Source organism: Salvelinus fontinalis, unplaced genomic scaffold (genome assembly GCF_029448725.1).
Source record: "Salvelinus fontinalis isolate EN_2023a unplaced genomic scaffold, ASM2944872v1 scaffold_0037, whole genome shotgun sequence".
Taxonomy (NCBI): Eukaryota; Metazoa; Chordata; class Actinopteri; order Salmoniformes; family Salmonidae; genus Salvelinus; species Salvelinus fontinalis.
Genome location: NW_026600246.1, coordinates 507,450 through 527,347, shown reverse-complemented (window position 1 = coordinate 527,347; position 19,898 = coordinate 507,450). Strand labels below are relative to the sequence as shown.

Here is a 19,898-nt window from a genome sequence, read left to right as displayed (position 1 = left end):
AGATATAGATACTGTCATTCCCAGCCGATACAGATACTGTCATTCCTAGCCGATACAGATACTGTCATTCCCAGATACAGATACTGTCATTCCCAGCCGATACAGATACTGTCATTCCCAGATACAGATACTGTCATTCCCAGATACAGACACTGTCATTCCCAGATACAGATACTGTCATTCCCAGATACAGATACTGTCATTCTCAGATACAGACACTGTCATTCCCAGATACAGATACTGTCATTCCCAGATACAGATACTGTCATTCCCAGATATAGATACTGTCATTCCCAGCCGATACAGATACTGTCATTCCCAGATATAGATACTGTCATTCCCAGATACAGATACTGTCATTCCCAGATATAGATACTGTCAGTCCCAGCAGATCCAGATACTGTCATTCCCAGCCGATACAGATACTGTCATTCCTAGCCGATACAGATACTGTCATTCCCAGATACAGATACTGTAATTCCCAGCCGATATAGATACTGTCATTCCCAGATACAGATACTGTCATTCCCAGATATAGATACTGTCATTCCCAGCCGATACAGATACTGTCATTCCCAGCCGATACAGATACTGTCATTCCCAGCCGATACAGATACTGTCATTCCCAGATACAGATACTGTCATTCTCAGCCGATACAGATACTGTCATTCCCAGCCGATACAGATACTGTCATTCCCAGCCGATACAGATACTGTCATTCCCAGCCGATACAGATACTGTCATTCCCAGATACAGATACTGTCATTCCCAGATACAGATACTGTCATTCCCAGCCGATACAGATACTGTCATTCCCAGATATAGATACTGTCATTCCCAGCCGATACAGATACTGTCATTCCCAGCCGATACAGATACTGTCATTCCCAGCCGATACAGATACTGTCATTCCCAGCCGATACAGATACTGTCATTCCCAGATATAGATACTGTCATTCCCAGATATAGATACTGTCATTCCCAGCCGATATAGATACTGTCATTCCCAGATACAGATACTGTCATTCCCAGCCGATACAGATACTGTCATTCCCAGATACAGATACTGTCTTTCCCAGATACAGATACTGTCATTCCCAGCCGATACAGATACTGTCATTCCCAGCCGATACAGGTACTGTCGTTCCCAGCCGATACAGATACTGTCCTTCCCAGATACAGATACTGTCATTTCCAGCCGATACAGATACTGTCATTCCCAGCCGATACAGATACTGTCATTCCCAGCCGATACAGATACTGTCATTCCCAGCCGATACAGATACTGTCATTCCCAGCCGATACAGATACTGTCATTCCCAGATATAGATACTTTCATTCCCAGATACAGATACTGTCGTTCCCAGCCGATACAGATACTGTCATTCCCAGATACAGATACTGTCTTTCCCAGATACAGATACTGTCATTCCCAGCCGATACAGATACTGTCGTTCCCAGCCGATACAGATACTGTCGTTCCCAGCCGATACAGATACTGTCATTCCCAGCCGATACAGATACTGTCATTCCCAGCCGATACAGATACTGTCATTCCTAGCCGATACAGATACTGTCATTCCTAGCCGATACAGATACTGTCATTCCTAGCCGATACAGATACTGTCATTCCCAGATACAGATACTGTCATTCCCAGACACAGATACTGTCCTTCCCAGATACAGATATTGTCCTTCCCAGATACAGATACTGTGCCTATCGGCATGTTGTCCGGTGGTAATGTGTAACATGGTAACATATCAGAGTGGTCATATCTTCCTGTCTGGTGATATCAGGTAATATTTAAGTGTCTAGCGCCCACTTCACATGTACCTGTCCTGTGTACCTGGGACAGAACGACCCCTAGTCCCCTGTACCTGGGACAGGACGGCCCATAGCTAGTCCCCTGTACCTGGGACAGGACGGCCCCTAGTCCCCTGTACCTGGGACAGGAAGGCACCTAGTCCCCTGTACCTGGGACAGGATGTCCCCTAGTCCCCTGTACCTGGGACAGGACGGCCCCTAGTCCCCTGTACCTGGGACAGGAAGGCCCCTAGTCCCCTGTACCTGGGACAGGACGGCCCCTTTTCGGCCCCAGGACGGCCCCGAAAACGCTGTCTAATACCCCCCAAATGTTTGACGAGCCCATCTCTCTGCGGTTGAAAGACGGAGGTCCAGATCTGCTCATACCTTGGCCGGATCTCGTTCGGGATGCCCAGCTTGTTGAAGAGGTGGAATAGCTCCCGGGCAATTCCCTTGGAGACTGCCGCCCATAGGGGCCTCGGGATATCGGGTGGCATAATCTACTATTACCAGGATGTACCAGTGTCCTGGTGCCATGTTTACCAGGATGTACCAGTGTCCTGGTGCCATGTTTACCAGGATGTACCAGTGTCCTGGTGCCATGTTTACCAGGATGTACCAGTGTCCTGGTGCCATGTTTACCAGGATGTACCAGTGTCCTGGTGCCATGTTTACCAGGATGTACCAGTGTCCTGGTGCCATGTTTACCAGGATGTACCAGTGTCCTGGTGCCATGTTTACCAGGATGTACCAGTGTCCTGGTGCCATGTTTACCAGGATGTACCAGTGTCCTGGTGCCATGTTTACCAGGATGTGCCAGTGTCCTGGTGCCATGTTTACCAGGGGCCCAACTATGTCTACTGCGATCCGTTCAAATGGCACCCTGATGATCAGTAGCGGGACCAGCAGGTTTGGGAAGTGTGCATTTGGGGCGGTGATTTGACACTCCGGGCAGCTTTGGCAATAGTCTTCCAAGGCCCGCCTCATACCGGGCCAGTGGAACCGGGCGCCGACCTGTTCCCGGGTCTTCTCCATTCCCAGGTGCCCAACAGATGGGTGTGGGCCAGCTGGAGAACAGATCCCACGTTTCATCAGGGCAGCAACAGCACCTCTAACCCTAACCCTGATACTATAGTCTTCCAAGGCCCGCCTCACATCGGGCGTCGACCTGTTCCCGGGTCTTCTCCATTCCCAGATGCTCCCCCAACAAATGGGTGTGGGCCAGCTGGAGAACAGTTCCCACGTTTCGTCATGGCAGCAACAGCACCTCTAACCCTAACCCTGATACTATAGTTTTCCAAGGCCCGCCTCATACCGGGCCAGTGGAACCTGGCGCCAACCTGTTCCCGGGTCTTCTCCATTCCCAGGTGCCCAACAGATGGGTGTGGGCCAGCTGGAGAACGGTTCCCACGTTTCGTCAGGGCAGCAACAGCACCTCTCGAAGTTCCCCCTGTTGGTGCTATACCTGATACAAATTGCTTGATTTGGAAATGACGGTATGGCCAGTCACTCACCCCCTGAAGTAGTTGGCCATCCACCACTATCACTTGGGCCGCGGCGGCTTTCAAGTTCGGATCCTCCCACTGGGCGGTCCTGAACTGTCCCCTCAGTTGGCCCATGGCCATCCACGACTATCACATCCTCCCAATGGGCGGTGCTGAACTGTCCCCTCAGTTGGCCCATGGCCATCCACCACTATCACATCCTCCCACTGGGCGGTCCTGAACTGTCCCCTCAGTTGGCCCATGGCCATCCACCACTATCACATCCTCCCACTGGGCGGTCCTGAACTGTCCCCTCAGTTGGTCCATGGCCATCCACCACTATCACATCCTCCCACTGGGCGGTCCTGAACTGTCCCCTCAGTTGGCCCATGGCCATCCACCACTATCACATCCTCCCACTGGGCGGTCCTGAACTGTCCCCTCAGTTGGCCCATGGCCATCCACCACTATCACATCCTCCCACTGGGCGGTCCTGAACTGTCCCCTCAGTTGGCCCATGGCCATCCACCACTATCACATCCTCCCACTGGGCGGTCCTGAACTGTCCCCTCAGTTGGCCCATGGCCATCCACCACTATCACATCCTCCCACTGGGCGGTCCTGAACTGTCCCCTCAGTTGGCCCATGGCCATCCACCACTATCACATCCTCCCACTGGGCGGTCCCGAACTGTCCCCTCAGTTGGCCCATGGCAGGTGTCTCGGCTGGACCCTCGAAATTGATGAGGGAGAGAATGAGCTCCATTGTTTTGGCTCCTGGGCCGTTGTCCTGTTGGAAGGTCCTGAGCGCTCTGGAGGAGGTTTTCATTAAGGATCTCTCTTTACTTTGCTCTGCTCATCTTTCCCTCGATCTTGACTAGTCTCCCAGTCCCTGCTGCTGAAAATGCTGCTGCCACCACCATGCTTCACCATAGGGATGGTGCCAGGTTTCCTCCAGACACTTTGTACCTGGCCAAAGAGTTCAATCTTGATTTCATCAGACCAGAGAATCTTGTTTCTCATTGTCCGAGAGTCCTTTTGGTGCCTTTTGGCAAATCGTGTTTCCAAGCCAAATCTGAGTTGTATTGAGGTAGGCTAACTTTAGCTAGCTAGCTAGTTAGGTAGCTAACTTTAGCTAGCTAGTTAGTTAGGTAGCTAACTTTAGCTAGCTAGCTAGTTAGGTAGGCTAACTTTAGCTAGCTAGTTAGGTAGGCTAACTTTAGCTAGCTAGTTAGGTAGGCTAACTTTAGCTAGCTAGCTAGTTAGGTAGGCTAACTTTAGCTAGCTAGCTAGTTAGGTAGGCTAACTTTAGCTAGCTAGCTAGTTAGGTAGCTAACTTTAGCTAGCTAGCTAGTTAGGTAGGCTAGCTAGCTAGTTAGGTAGGCTAACTTTAGCTAGCTAGCTAGTTAGGTAGGCTAACTTTAGCTAGCTAGCTAGTTAGGTAGCTAACAAGCCAACGTCAGCTATACTAGCGATGACAGGGATAATGATTATCAAAATATACATAACCAGATACATACCAGCCATCTATAGTCTAGCTAACGGTATTCTCACCACCATTGGGGACCATTGAACCCCAACCACCTATTCCGAACGGTAGGGTATTAGGGTACTTTGGAAGGGCATGCAAACCATAGTTGTGGTCAATCTGTATAGGGCTTTTCAATCTGTATAGGGCTTTTCAATCTGTATAGGGCTTTTCAATCTGTATAGGGCGTTTCAATCTGTATAGGGCTTTTCAGTCTCAAACGTCCAATCTGTATAGGGCTTTTCAATCTGTATAGGGTTTTTCAATCTGTATAGGGCTTTTCAATCTGTATAGGGCGTTTCAATCTGTATAGGGCTTTTCAATCTGTATAGGGCTTTTCAATCTGTATAGGGCTTTTCAATCTGTATAGGGCTTTTCAATCTGTATAGGGCTTTTCAATCTGTATAGGGCTTTTCAATCTGTATAGGGCATTTCAATCTGTATAGGGCTTTTCAATCTGTATAGGGCTTTTCAATCTGTATAGGGCTTTTCAATCTGTATAGGGCATTTCAATCTGTATAGGGCTTTTCAATCTGTATAGGGCTTTCCAATCTGTATAGGGCTTTTCAATCTGTATAGGGCATTTCAATCTGTATAGTGCTTTTCAATCTGTATAGTGCTTTTCAATCTGTATAGGGCTTTTCAATCTGTATAGGGCTTTTCAATCTGTATAGGGCGTTTCAATCTCAAACGGCCGTGATCCTTTGAAAGCATTGGGGGAATTATAACAACAGAACCATCCAATAAAGGGAAGTGGGTGGAGGAGTGATTTCCACGTTGAGCTTGGAAAAAGGGGGCGTGAATTGTTTACATAATTCTAATCCAAAACGTAGCTTCATTTACTCGTTGTGACCCACTCAGGTTCCAAACTACATTTTAGAAAATACTGACTTTGTGCCCATATTTATCCTATTTACACTTCGTAGTCAATTTTGAGACAAAAATGTTTCTGACTCATATCGATGCCTTATAGGCCGTTTTCAAAGGGATAAGGAGTGACAGTCAATCTTTAAGGGTTAAAGGGTTGAGGGTTAAGGGTTAATGGTTAAAGGTTGAGGGTTGAGGGTTAAGAGTTGAGGGTTAAGAGTTGAGGGTTAAGAGTTGAGGGTTAAGAGATGAGGGTTAAGAGTTGAGGTTTGAGGGTTGAGGGTTAAGAGTTGAGGGTTAAGAGTTGAGGGTTAAGAGTTGAGGGTTAAGAGTTGAGGGTTAAGAGTTGAGGGTTAAGAGTTGAGGGTTAAGAGTTGAGGGTTAAGAGTTGAGGTTTGAGGGTTGAGGGTTAAGAGTTGAGGGTTAAGAGTTGAGGGTTAAGAGTTGAGGGTTAAGAGTTGAGGGTTAAGAGTTGAGGTTTGAGGGTTGAGGGTTAAGAGTTGAGGGTTAAGAGTTGAGGGTTAAGGGTTGAGGGTTAAGGGTTGAGGGTTAAGAGTTGAGGGTTAAGAGTTGAGGGTTAAGAGTTGAGGGTTAAGAGATGAGGGTTAAGAGTTGAGGGTTAAGAGTTGAGAGTTGAGGGTTAAGAGTTGAGGGTTGAGGGTTGAGGGTTAAGAGTTGAGGGTTAAGAGTTGAGGGTTAAGGGTTGAGGGTTAAGGGTTGAGGTTTGAGGGTTAAGAGTTGAGGGTTAAGAGTTGAGGGTTAAGAGTTGAGGGTTAAGAGATGAGGGTTAAGAGTTGAGGGTTAAGAGTTGAGAGTTGAGGGTTAAGAGTTGAGGGTTGAGGGTTGAGGGTTAAGAGTTGAGGGTTAAGAGTTGAGGGTTAAGGGTTGAGGGTTAAAGGTTAAGAGTTGAGGGTTAAGAGTTGAGGGTTAAGAGTTGAGGGTTAATAGTTGAGGGTTAAAGGTTAAGAGTTGAGGGTTAAGAGTTGAGGGTTGAGGGTTAAGAGTTGAGGGTTAAGAGTTGAGGGTTAAGAGTTGAGGGTTGAGGGTTAAGAGATGAGGGTTAAGAGTTGAGGGTTAAGAGTTGAGGGTTGAGGGTTAAGAGTTGAGGGTTAAGAGTTGAGGGTTAAGAGTTGAGGGTTAAGAGATGAGGGTTAAGAGTTGAGGGTTAAAGGTTAAGAGTTGAGGGTTAAGAGATGAGGGTTAAGAGTTAAGGGTTAAGAGTTGAGGGTTAAGAGTTGAGGGTTAAGAGTTGAGGGTTAAAGGTTAAGAGTTGATGGTTGAGGGTTAAGAGATGAGGGTTAAGAGTTGAGGGTTAAGGGTTGAGGGTTAAGGGTTGAGAGTTAAGAGTTGAGGGTTAAGAGATGAGGGTTAAGAGATGAGGGTTAAGAGATGAGGGTTAAGAGATGAGGGTTAAGAGATGGGGGTTAAGAGATGGGGGTTAAGAGTTGAGGGTTAAGAGTTGAGGGTTAAGAGTTGAGGGTTAAGAGATAAGGGTTAAGAGATGAGGGTTGAGGGTTAAGAGTTGAGGGTTGAGGGTTAAGAGTTGAGGGTTAAGAGATGAGGGTTAAGAGATGAGGGTTAAGAGTTGAGGGTTAAGAGTTGAGGGTTAAGAGTTGAGGGTTAAGAGATAAGGGTTAAGAGATGAGGGTTGAGGGTTAAGAGTTGAGGGTTAAGAGTTGAGGGTTGAGAGTTGAGGGTTAAGAGATGAGGGTTGAGGGTTGAGAGTTGAGGGTTAAGAGATAAGGGTTGAGAGTTGAGGGTTGAGTATGTAAGTTGTATGTTGTGACTTCTGTCATTTCTTTGACTCCAGTGTGTATGGTCTAAACTGGTCATCTTATCTCTATCTGTCCAGCGATCTATCTGGCTAAGAAGAACATCAGGAAACAGGGGGAGCTGGTGGACTATGAGAAGGTGACTATTCTAACCTCTAATCGTTGCCAAACCTTTACTAACCCTTTACTAAACCGGTATTAACCCTTTACTAAACCTTTACTAAACCTGTATTAACCCTTTACTAAACATTTACTAAACCTGTATTAACCCTTTACTAAACCTGTATTAACCCTTTACTATACCTTTACTAAACCTGTATTAACCCTTTACTAAACCTGTATTAACCCTTTACTATACCTTTACTAAACCTGTATTAACCCTCTACTAAACCTGTATTAACCCTTTACTATACCTTTACTAAACCTGTATTAACCCTTTACTAAACCTGTATTAACCCTTTACTATACCTTTACTAAACCTGTATTAACCCTTTACTAAACCTTTACTAAACCTGTATTAACCCTTTACTAAACCTGTATTAACCCTTTACTATACCTTTACTAAACCTGTATTAACCCTTTACTATACCTTTACTAAACCTGTATTAACCCTTTACTATACCTTTACTAAACCTGTATTAACCCTTTACTAACCCTTTACTAAACCTGTATTAACCCTTTACTAAACCTTTACTAAACCTGTATTAACCCTTTACTAAACCTGTATTAACCCTTTACTAAACATTTACTAAACCTGTATTAACCCTTTACTAAACATTTACTAAACCTGTATTAACCCTTTACTAAACCTGTATTAACCCTTTACTAAACATTTACTAAACCTTTACTAAACCTGTATTAACCCTTTACTAAACCTTTACTAAACCTGTATTAACCCTTTACTAAACATTTACTAGACCTGTATTAACCCTTTACTAAACATTTACTAAACCTGCATTAACCCTTTACTAAACCTGTATTAACCCTTTACTAAACCTGTATTAACCCTTTACTAACCCTTTACTAAACCTGTATTAACCCTTTACTAACCCTTTACTAAACCTGTATTAACCCTTTACTAACCCTTTACTAAACCTGTATTAACCCTTTACTAAACCTGTATTAACCCTTTACTAAACCTTTATTAACCCTTTACTAAACCTGTATTAACCCTTTACTAACCCTTTACTAAACCTGTATTAACCCTTTACTAAACCTGTATTAACCCTTTACTAAACCTGTATTAACCCTTTACTAACCCTTTACTAAACCTGTATTAACCCTTTACTAAACATTTACTAAACCTGTATTAACCCTTTACTAAACCTGTATTAACCCTTTACTAAACCTGTATTAACCCTTTACTAAACCTGTATTAACCCTTTACTAAACTTTTATTAACACTTTACTAACCCTTTACTAAACCTGTATTAACCCTTTACTAAACCTGTATTAACCCTTTACTAAACCTGTATTAACCCTTTACTAAACCTGTATTAACCCTTTACTAAACCTGTATTAACCCTTTACTAAACCTGTATTAACCCTTTACTAACCCTTTACTAAACCTGTATTAACCCTTTACTAAACATGTATTAACCCTTTACTAAACCTTTACTAAACCTGTATTAACCCTTTACTAAACATTTACTAAACCTGTATTAACCCTTTACTAAACATTTACTAAACCTGTATTAACCCTTTACTAAACCTGTATTAACCCTTTACTAAACCTGTATTAACCCTTTACTAAACCTGTATTAACCCTTTACTAAACCTTTATTAACACTTTACAAACTATTCCAACCTATGGACCAACCCTTTACTAAACCTGTATTAACCCTTTACTAACCCTTTACTAAACCTGTATTAACCATTTACTAAACCTTTATTAATCCTTTAACTAGTCTAACCTACTAACCAAAGTTTTCCTAAACATTTCCTAAATCTTTAGTAAACCTTTCCTATCTACACTATCTGTCTGTCCTTCAGTAGGATCACTAACCGTCCTTCTGTCCTTCTCATCCCCTCTCCTCTTCAGGAGAACATCCTACACTGTCTGTCCATCAGTAGGATCACTAACCGTCCTTCTGTCCTTCTCATCCCCTCTCCTCTTCAGGAGAACATCCTACACTGTCTGTCCATCAGTAGGATCACTAACCGTCCTTCTGTCCTTCTCATCCCCTCTCCTCTTCAGGAGAACATCTTACACTGTCTGTCCATCAGTAGGATCACTAACCGTCCTTCTGTCCTTCTCATCCCCTCTCCTCTTCAGGAGAACATCCTACACTGTCTGTCCATCAGTAGGATCACTAACCGTCCTTCTGTCCTTCTCATCCCCTCTCCTCTTCAGGAGAACATCCTACACTGTCTGTCCATCAGTAGGATCACTAACCGTCCTTCTGTCCTTCTCATCCCCTCTCCTCTTCAGGAGAACATCCTACACTGTCTGTCCATCAGTAGGATCACTAACCGTCCTTCTCATCCCCTCTCCTCTTCAGGAGAACATCCTACACTGTCTGTCCATCAGTAGGATCACTAACCGTCCTTCTCATCCCCTCTCCTCTTCAGGAGAACATCCTACACTGTCTGTCCATCAGTAGGATCACTAACCGTCCTTCTCATCCCCTCTCCTCTTCAGGAGAACATCCTACACTGTCTGTCCATCAGTAGGATCACTAACCGTCCTTCTCATCCCCTCTCCTCTTCAGGAGAACATCCTACACTGTCTGTCCATCAGTAGGATCACTAACCGTCCTTCTCATCCCCTCTCCTCTTCAGGAGAACATCCTACACTGTCTGTCCATCAGTAGGATCACTAACCGTCCTTCTCATCCCCTCTCCTCTTCAGGAGAACATCCTACACTGTCTGTCCATCAGTAGGATCACTAACCGTCCTTCTCATCCCCTCTCCTCTTCAGGAGAACATCCTACACTGTCTGTCCATCAGTAGGATCACTAACCGTCCTTCTCATCCCCTCTCCTCTTCAGGAGAACATCCTACACTGTCTGTCCATCAGTAGGATCACTAACCGTCCTTCAGTAGGATCACTAACCGTCCTTCAGTAGGATCACTAACCGTCCTCCAGTAGGATCACTAACCGTCCTCCAGTAGGATCACTAACCGTCCTTCAGTAGGATCACTAACCGTCCTTCAGTAGGATCACTAACCGTCCTTCAGTAGGATCACTAACCGTCCTTCAGTAGGATCACTAACCGTCCTTCTGTCCTTCTCATCCCCTCTCCTCTTCAGGAGAACATCCTACACTGTCTGTCCATCAGTAGGATCACTAACCGTCCTTCTCATCCCCTCTCCTCTTCAGGAGAACATCCTACACTGTCTGTCCATCAGTAGGATCACTAACCGTCCTCCAGTAGGATCACTAACCGTCCTTCAGTAGGATCACTAACCGTCCTTCAGTAGGATCACTAACCGTCCTCCAGTAGGATCACTAACCGTCCTCCAGTAGGATCACTAACCGTCCTTCAGTAGGATCACTAACCGTCCTTCAGTAGGATCACTAACCGTCCTTCAGTAGGATCACTAACCGTCCTTCAGTAGGATCACTAACCGTCCTTCAGTAGGATCACTAACCGTCCTTCAGTAGGATCACTAACCGTCCTTCAGTAGGATCACTAACCGTCCTTCAGTAGGATCACTAACCGTCCTTCAGTAGGATTCACTAACCGTCCTCCAGTAGGATCACTAACCGTCCTTCAGTAGGATCACTAACCGTCCTTCAGTAGGATCACTAACCGTCCTCCAGTAGGATCACTAACCGTCCTCCTGTCCTTCTCATCCCCTCTCCTCTTCAGGAGAACATCCTACACTGTCTGTCCATCAGTAGGATCACTAACCGTCCTTCAGTAGGATCACTAACCGTCCTTCAGTAGGATCACTAACCGTCCTTCAGTAGGATCACTAACCGTCCTTCAGTAGGATCACTAACCGTCCTTCAGTAGGATCACTAACCGTCCTTCAGTAGGATCACTAACCGTCCTTCAGTAAGATCACTAACCGTCCTCCTGTAGGATCACTAACCGTCCTCCAGTAGGATCACTAACCGTCCTTCAGTAGGATCACTAACCGTCCTTCAGTAGGATCACTAACCGTCCTTCAGTAGGATCACTAACCGTCCTTCAGTAGGATCACTAACCGTCCTCCTGTAGGATCACTAACCGTCCTTCTCATCCCCTCTCCTCTTCAGGAGAACATCCTACACTGTCTGTCCATCAGTAGGATCACTAACCGCCCTTCTCATCCCCTCTCCTCTTCAGGAGAACATCCTACACTGTCTGTCCATCAGTAGGATCACTAACCGTCCTTCTCATCCCCTCTCCTCTTCAGGAGAACATCCTACACTGTCTGTCCATCAGTAGGATCACTAACCGTCCTTCTCATCCCCTCTCCTCTTCAGGAGAACAACCTACACTGTCTGTCCATCAGTAGGATCACTAACCGTCCTTCTCATCCCCTCTCCTCTTCAGGAGAACATCCTACACTGTCTGTCCATCAGTAGGATCACTAACCGTCCTTCTCATCCCCTCTCCTCTTCAGGAGAACATCCTACACTGTCTGTCCATCAGTAGGATCACTAACCGTCCTTCTCATCCCCTCTCCTCTTCAGGAGAACATCCTACACTGTCTGTCCATCAGTAGGATCACTAACCGTCCTCCAGTAGGATCACTAACCGTCCTTCAGTAGGATCACTAACCGTCCTTCAGTAGGATCACTAACCGTCCTTCAGTAGGATCACTAACCGTCCTTCAGTAGGATCACTAACCGTCCTTCAGTAGGATCACTAACCGTCCTTCAGTAGGATCACTAACCGTCCTTCAGTAGGATCACTAACCGTCCTTCAGTAGGATCACTAACCGTCCTCCTGTAGGATCACTAACCGTCCTTCTCATCCCCTCTCCTCTTCAGGAGAACATCCTACACTGTCTGTCCATCAGTAGGATCACTAACCGTCCTTCAGTAGGATCACTAACCGTCCTTCAGTAGGATCACTAACCGTCCTCCTGTAGGATCACTAACCATCCTCCAGTAGGATCACTAACCGTCCTCCTGTCCTTCTCATCCCTTCTCCTCTTCAGGAGAACTACATCACTAACCGTCCTCCTGTAGGATCACTAACCGTCCTCCTGTCCTTCTCATCCCTTCTCCTCTTCAGGAGAACTACATCACTAACCGTCCTCCTGTCCTTCTCATCCCTTCTCCTCTTCAGGAGAACAACCTACGCTGTCTGTCCATCAGTAGGATCACTAACCGTCCTCCAGTAGGATCACTAACCGTCCTTCAGTAGGATCACTAACCGTCCTCCTGTAGGATCACTAACCGTCCTTCAGTAGGATCACTAACCGTCCTTCAGTAGGATCACTAACCGTCCTTCAGTAGGATCACTAACCGTCCTCCTGTCCTTCTCATCCCCTCTCCTCTTCAGGAGAACATCCTACACTGTCTGTCCATCAGTAGGATCACTAACCGTCCTTCAGTAGGATCACTAACCGTCCTTCAGTAGGATCACTAACCGTCCTCCAGTAGGATCACTAACCGTCCTTCAGTAGGATCACTAACCGTCCTCCTGTAGGATCACTAACCGTCCTTCAGTAGGATCACTAACCGTCCTTCAGTAGGATCACTAACCGTCCTCCTGTAGGATCACTAACCGTCCTTCAGTAGGATCACTAACCGTCCTCCTGTAGGATCACTAACCGTCCTTCAGTAGGATCACTAACCGTCCTTCAGTAGGATCACTAACCGTCCTCCAGTAGGATCACTAACCGTCCTCCTGTCCTTCTCATCCCTTCTCCTCTTCAGGAGAACTACATCACTAACCGTCCTCCTGTCCTTCTCATCCCTTCTCCTCTTCAGGAGAACTACATCACTAACCGTTCTTCAGTAGGATCACTAACCGTCCTCCAGTAGGATCACTAACCGTCCTCCTGTCCTTCTCATCCCCTCTCCTCTTCAGGAGAACTACAGCATCCTGCACAAGAGGATTAACCACACCTGGGACTTTGTGGTGATGCAGGCCAGAGAACAGCTCAGGTAACTACACACACACACTCAGACACACTCAGACACACTCACCTCTCTTAACCCTGTGTGTCTCTCTGTGTGCAGGGCCTCTAAGCAGAGAAAGAAGGCTGACCGTATCGTTCTGGAGTGCCAGGAGCAAGCCTACTGGCTGACCAACAAACCATGTGTAAATATGCCACTATACTACTACTAGACTACTACTAGACTACTACTATACTGCTATGACTACTACTACAAGCCTACTGGCTGACCAACAAACCATGTGTAAATATGCCACTATACTACTACTAGACTACTACTAGACTACTACTATACTACTACTATACTACTACTAGAAGGCTGACCGTATCGTTCTGGAGTGCCAGGAGCAAGCCTACTGGCTGACCAACAAACCATGTGTAAATATGCCACTATACTACTACTAGACTACTACTATACTGCTATGACTACTACTACAAGCCTACTGGCTGACCAACAAACCATGTGTAAATATGCCACTATACTACTACTAGACTACTACTATACTACTACTATACTACTACTATACTACTACTAGACTACTACTATACTACTACTATACTACTACTATACTACTACTATACTACTACTAGACTACTACTATACTACTACTATACTACTACTATACTGCTATGACTACTACTACAAGCCTACTGGCTGACCAACAAACCATGTGTAAATATGCCACTATACTACTACTATACTACTACTATACTACTACTAGACTACTACTATACTACTACTATATTACTACTATGATACTACTAGAAGGCTGACCGTATCGTTCTGGAGTGCCAGGAGCAAGCCTACTGGCTGACCAACAAACCATGTGTAAATATGCCACTATACTACTACTATACTACTACTATACTACTACTAGACTACTACTATACTACTACTATATTACTACTATGATACTACTAGAAGGCTGACCGTATCGTTCTGGAGTGCCAGGAGCAAGCCTACTGGCTGACCAACAAACCATGTGTAAATATGCCACTATACTACTACTAGACTACTACTATACTACTACTATACTGCTATGACTACTACTACAAGCCTACTGGCTGACCAACAAACCATGTGTAAATATGCCACTATACTACTACTATACTACTACTATACTACTACTATACTACTACTATACTACTACTAGAAGGCTGACCGTATCGTTCTGGAGTGCCAGGAGCAAGCCTACTGGCTGACCAACAAACCATGTGTAAATATGCCACTATACTACTACTATACTACTACTATACTACTACTATAATACAACTATACTACTACTATACTACCACTATACTACTACTAGACTACTACTATACAACTACTATACTACTACTATACTACCACTATACTACTACTAGACTACTACTATACTACTACTAGACTACTACTATACTACTACTATACTACTACTATACTACTACTATACTACTACTAGAAGGCTGACCGTATCGTTCTGGAGTGCCAGGAGCAAGCCTACTGGCTGACCAACAAACCATGTGTAAATATGCCACTATACTACTACTATACTACTACTATACTACTACTATACTACTACTATACTACTACTATACTACTACTAGAAGGCTGACCGTATCGTTCTGGAGTGCCAGGAGCAAGCCTACTGGCTGACCAACAAACCATGTGTAAATATGCCACTATATTACTACTATACTACTACTATACTACCACTATACTACTACTATACTACTACTATACTACTACTATACTACCACTATATTACTACTAGACTACTACTAGACTACTACTATACTGCTATGACTACTACTACAAGCCTACTGGCTGACCAACAAACCAAACCGTGTATATATGCCACTATATTACTACTAGACTACTACTATACTACTACTATACTGCTATGACTACTACTACAAGCCTACTGGCTGACCAACAAACCAAACCGTGTATATATGCCACTATATTACTACTAGACTACTACTATACTGCTATGACTACTACTACAAGCCTACTGGCTGACCAACAAACCATGTGTAAATATGCCACTATATTACTACTAGACTACTACTATACTGCTATGACTACTACTACAAGCCTACTGGCTGACCAACAAACCAAACCGTGTATATATGCCACTATATTACTACTAGACTACTACTAGACTACTACTATACTGCTATGACTACTACTACAAGCCTACTGGCTGACCAACAAACCATGTGTAAATATGCCACTATATTACTCCTAGACTACTACTATACTGCTATGACTACTACTACAAGCCTACTGGCTGACCAACAAACCATGTGTAAATATGCCACTATATTACTACTAGACTACTACTATACTGCTATGACTACTACTACCGATATTACTACTATACTACTACTAGACTACTACTATAATACAACTATGACTACTACTACCGATATTACTACCGATATTACTACTATACTACTACTATACTACTACTATAATACAACTATGACTACTACTACCGATATTACTACTATACTACTACTATACTACTACTATACTACTACTATATTACAACTATGACTACTACTACCGATATTACTACTATACTACTACTATAATACAACTAGACTACTACTACCGATATTACTACTATACTACTACTATACTACTACTAGACTACTACTACCGATATTACTACTAGACTACTACTATACTACTACTATACTACTACTATAATACAACTATGACTACTACTACCGATATTACTACTAGACTACTACTATACTACTACTATACTACTACTATAATACAACTATGACTACTACTGCCGCTATTACTACCGATATTACTACTATACTACTACTATACTACTACTACCGATATTACTACTATATTACTACTATACTACTACTATAATACTACTACTATAATACAACTATGACTACTACTACCGATATTACTACTATATTACTACTAGACTACTACTATAATACAACTATGACTACTACTGCCGATATTACTACTATATTACTACTAGACTACTACTATAATACAACTATGACTACTACTGCCGCTATTACTACCGATATTACTACTATACTACTATTATACTACCACTATAATACAACTATGACTACTACTACCGCTATTACTACCAATATTACTACTATACTACTACTATAATACAACTATAATACAACTATGACTACTACTACCGCTATTACTACCGATATTACTACTATACTACTATTATACTACCACTATAATACAACTATGACTACTACTACCGCTATTACTACCGATATTACTACTATACTACTACTATACTACTACTATAATACAACTATGACTACTACTACCGATATTACTGCTATATTACTACTATACTACTACTATAATACAACTATGACTACTACTACCTATATTACTACTATACTACTACTGGACTACTACTATACTACTACTATAATACAACTATGACTACTACTACCGATATTACTACTATATTACTACTATACTACTACTATACTACTACTATAATACAACTATGACTACTACTACCGATATTACTACTAGACTACTACTATAATACAACTACTACTACTACTGCTACTATAATAATTATTACTACTGCTACTACTAGACTACTACTAGACCACTACTATACTACTACTATACTACTACTATACTACTACTATGACTACTACTACCGATATTGTAGGAGGAGAGAGGGTGAGAGGGAGAGGAGGGGAGGGAGATGAGGGGAGAGAGGGTGAGAGGGATAGGAGGAGAGAGTGGAGGGGAGGGTGCACTCTCTCTTCTGTTCCTTAATTCTCATGAATTAAAGAGGAGGAGTGGAGGAACAGAAGAGTGAAGAGGAGAGAGAGAATAGAGGGAGAGGAGAGAGAATGGAGGAAATAGAGTGGAAATCATGAGCAGGGCTAAGTGCTGACACTCCCTCAGAGCTGACTGTGTGTGTGTGTGTGTGTCAGCTGACCAAGATGGCGTAGCAGTCGGACTTCTGTTTTTGTCTTGTCCCGTCCCGTGTACAGCCGTGGCCAAAGGTTTTGAGAACGACACAAATATTAATTTTCACAAAGTCTGCTGCCTCAGTTTGTATGATAGCAATTTGCAAATACTCCAGAATGTTATGAAGAGTGATCAGATGAATGCAAAGTCCCTCTTTGCCATGAAAATGAACTGAATCCCCCCAAAAACATTTCCACGGCATTTCAGCCCTGCCACAAAAGGACCAGCTGACATCATGTCAGTGATTCTCTTGTTAACACAGTTGTGAGTATTGACGAGGACAAGGCTGGATATCACTCTGTCATGCTGATTGAGTTCGAAAAACAGACTGGAAGCTTCAAAAGGAGGGTGGGGCTTGGAATCATTGTTCTTCCTCTGTCAACCATGGTTACCTGTAAGGAAACACGTGCCGTCGTCATTGCTTTGCACAAAAAGGGCTTCACAGGCAAGGATATTGCTGCCAGTAAGATTGCACCTAAATCAACCATTTATGGGATCATCAAGAACTTCAAGGAGAGCGGTTCAATTGTTGTGAAGAAGGCTTCAGGGCGCCCAAAAAAGTCCAGCAAGCACCAGGACCGTCTCCTGAAGTTGATTCAGCTGCGGGATCGGGGCACCACCAGTACAGAGCTTGCTCAGGAATGGCAGCAGGCAGGTGCTGCACGCACAGTGAGGCGAAGACTTTTGGAGGATGGCCTGGTGTCAAGAAGGGCAGCAAAGAAGCCACTTCTCTCCAGGAAAAACATCAGGGACAGACTGATATTCTGCAAAAGGTACAGGGATCAAACTGCTGAGGACTGTGGTAAAGTCATTTTCTCTGATTAATCCCCTTTCCGATTGTTTGGGGCATCCGGAAAAAAGCTTGTCCGGAGAAGACAAGGTGAGCGCTACCATCAGTCCTGTGTCATGCCAACAGTAAAGCATCCTGAGACCATTCATGTGTGGGGTTGCTTCTCAGCCAAGGGAGTGGGCTCACTCACAATTTTGCCTAAGAACACAGCCATGAATAAAGAATGGTACCAACACATCCTCCGAGAGCAACTTCCCCCAACCATCAAGCAACAGTTTGGTGACGAACAATGCCTTTTCCAGCATGATGGAGCACCTTGCCATAAGGCAAAAGTGATAACTAAGTGGCTCGGGGAACTAAACATCGATATTTTGGGTCCATGGCCAGGAAACTCCCCAGACCTTAATCTCATTGAGAACTTGTGGTCAATCCTCAAGAGGCGGGTGGACAAACAAAAACCCACAAATTCAGACAAACTCCAAGCATTGATTATGCAAGAATGGGCTGCCATCAGTCAGGATGTGGCCCAGAAGTTAATTGGCAGCATGCCAGGGTGGATTGCAGAGGTCTTGAAAAAGAAGTGTCAACACTGCCAATATTGACTCTTTGCATCAACTTCATGTAATAGTCAATAAAAGCCTTTGATGCTTATGAAATGCTTGTAATTATTATTCATTATTCCATAGTAACTTCTGACAAAAATATCTAGACACTGAAGCAGCAAACTTTGTGAAAATTAATATTTGTGTCATTCTCAAAACTTTTGGCCACGACTGTATATATAGTTTTCTTCGTATTATTATATATATATATATATATTGTATGTATTTTTCATCTCAATTTCCATCTACAGACTGAACATATTCTCCTGCAACCAGCCTCACCCAATGTGGTACGGATCTGCTATCTTTATACTTAAGAACTGGAACCCCCCACCAGGAGCTAACCAGCTAACTATCTACTAGCTAGTAGTCAGTTAGCCACTGCTAGCGGTCATCACCGTTAACCCGGACATCAACCAGCCTCACCCAATGTGGTACGGATCTGCTATCTTTATACTTAAGAACTGGAACCCCCCACCAGGAGCTAACCAGCTAACTATCTACTAGCTAGTAGTCAGTTAGCCACTGCTAGCGGTCATCACCGTTAACCCGGACATCAACCAGCCTCACCCAATGTGGTACGGATCTGCTATCTTTATACTTAAGAACTGGAACCCCCCACCAGGAGCTAACCAGCTAACTATCTACTATCTGCATTAACATCAAATAACCCCCGCGATATGCAACTTTTCAGGGAAGTCAGGAACAAATATACACAGGCAGTTAGGAAAGCAAAGGCTAGCTTTTTCAAACAGAAATGTGCATCCTGTAGCACTAATTCCAAAAGGTTTATGGGACACTGTAAAGTCCATGGAGAATAAGAGCACCTCCTCCCAGCTGTCCACTGCTCTGAGGCTAGGAAACACTGTCACCACCGATAAATCTACGATAATCGATCATTTCAATAAGCATTGCTTCAATAACCATGCTTGCACCTGGCTACCCCTACCCCGGCCAACAGCTCTGCCCCCCCTGCTTCTCCTTCACGCAAATCCA

General features: G+C 43.9%; 1 protein-coding gene across 1 annotated transcript in view; it reads left to right on the top strand.

Annotated features, from left to right (window-relative positions):
• The window catches only part of rgs11 (regulator of G protein signaling 11), a 72,399-nt gene that overhangs the window by 21,289 nt on the left and 31,212 nt on the right, over positions 1-19,898 (top strand). Inside the window, exons 6-8 of the mRNA XM_055910939.1 lie at positions 7,536-7,594; positions 13,432-13,508; positions 13,584-13,665. Of these exons, the coding sequence (XP_055766914.1) occupies positions 7,536-7,594; positions 13,432-13,508; positions 13,584-13,665 (218 nt within the window). The remainder of the gene's footprint in view (positions 1-7,535; positions 7,595-13,431; positions 13,509-13,583; positions 13,666-19,898) is intronic.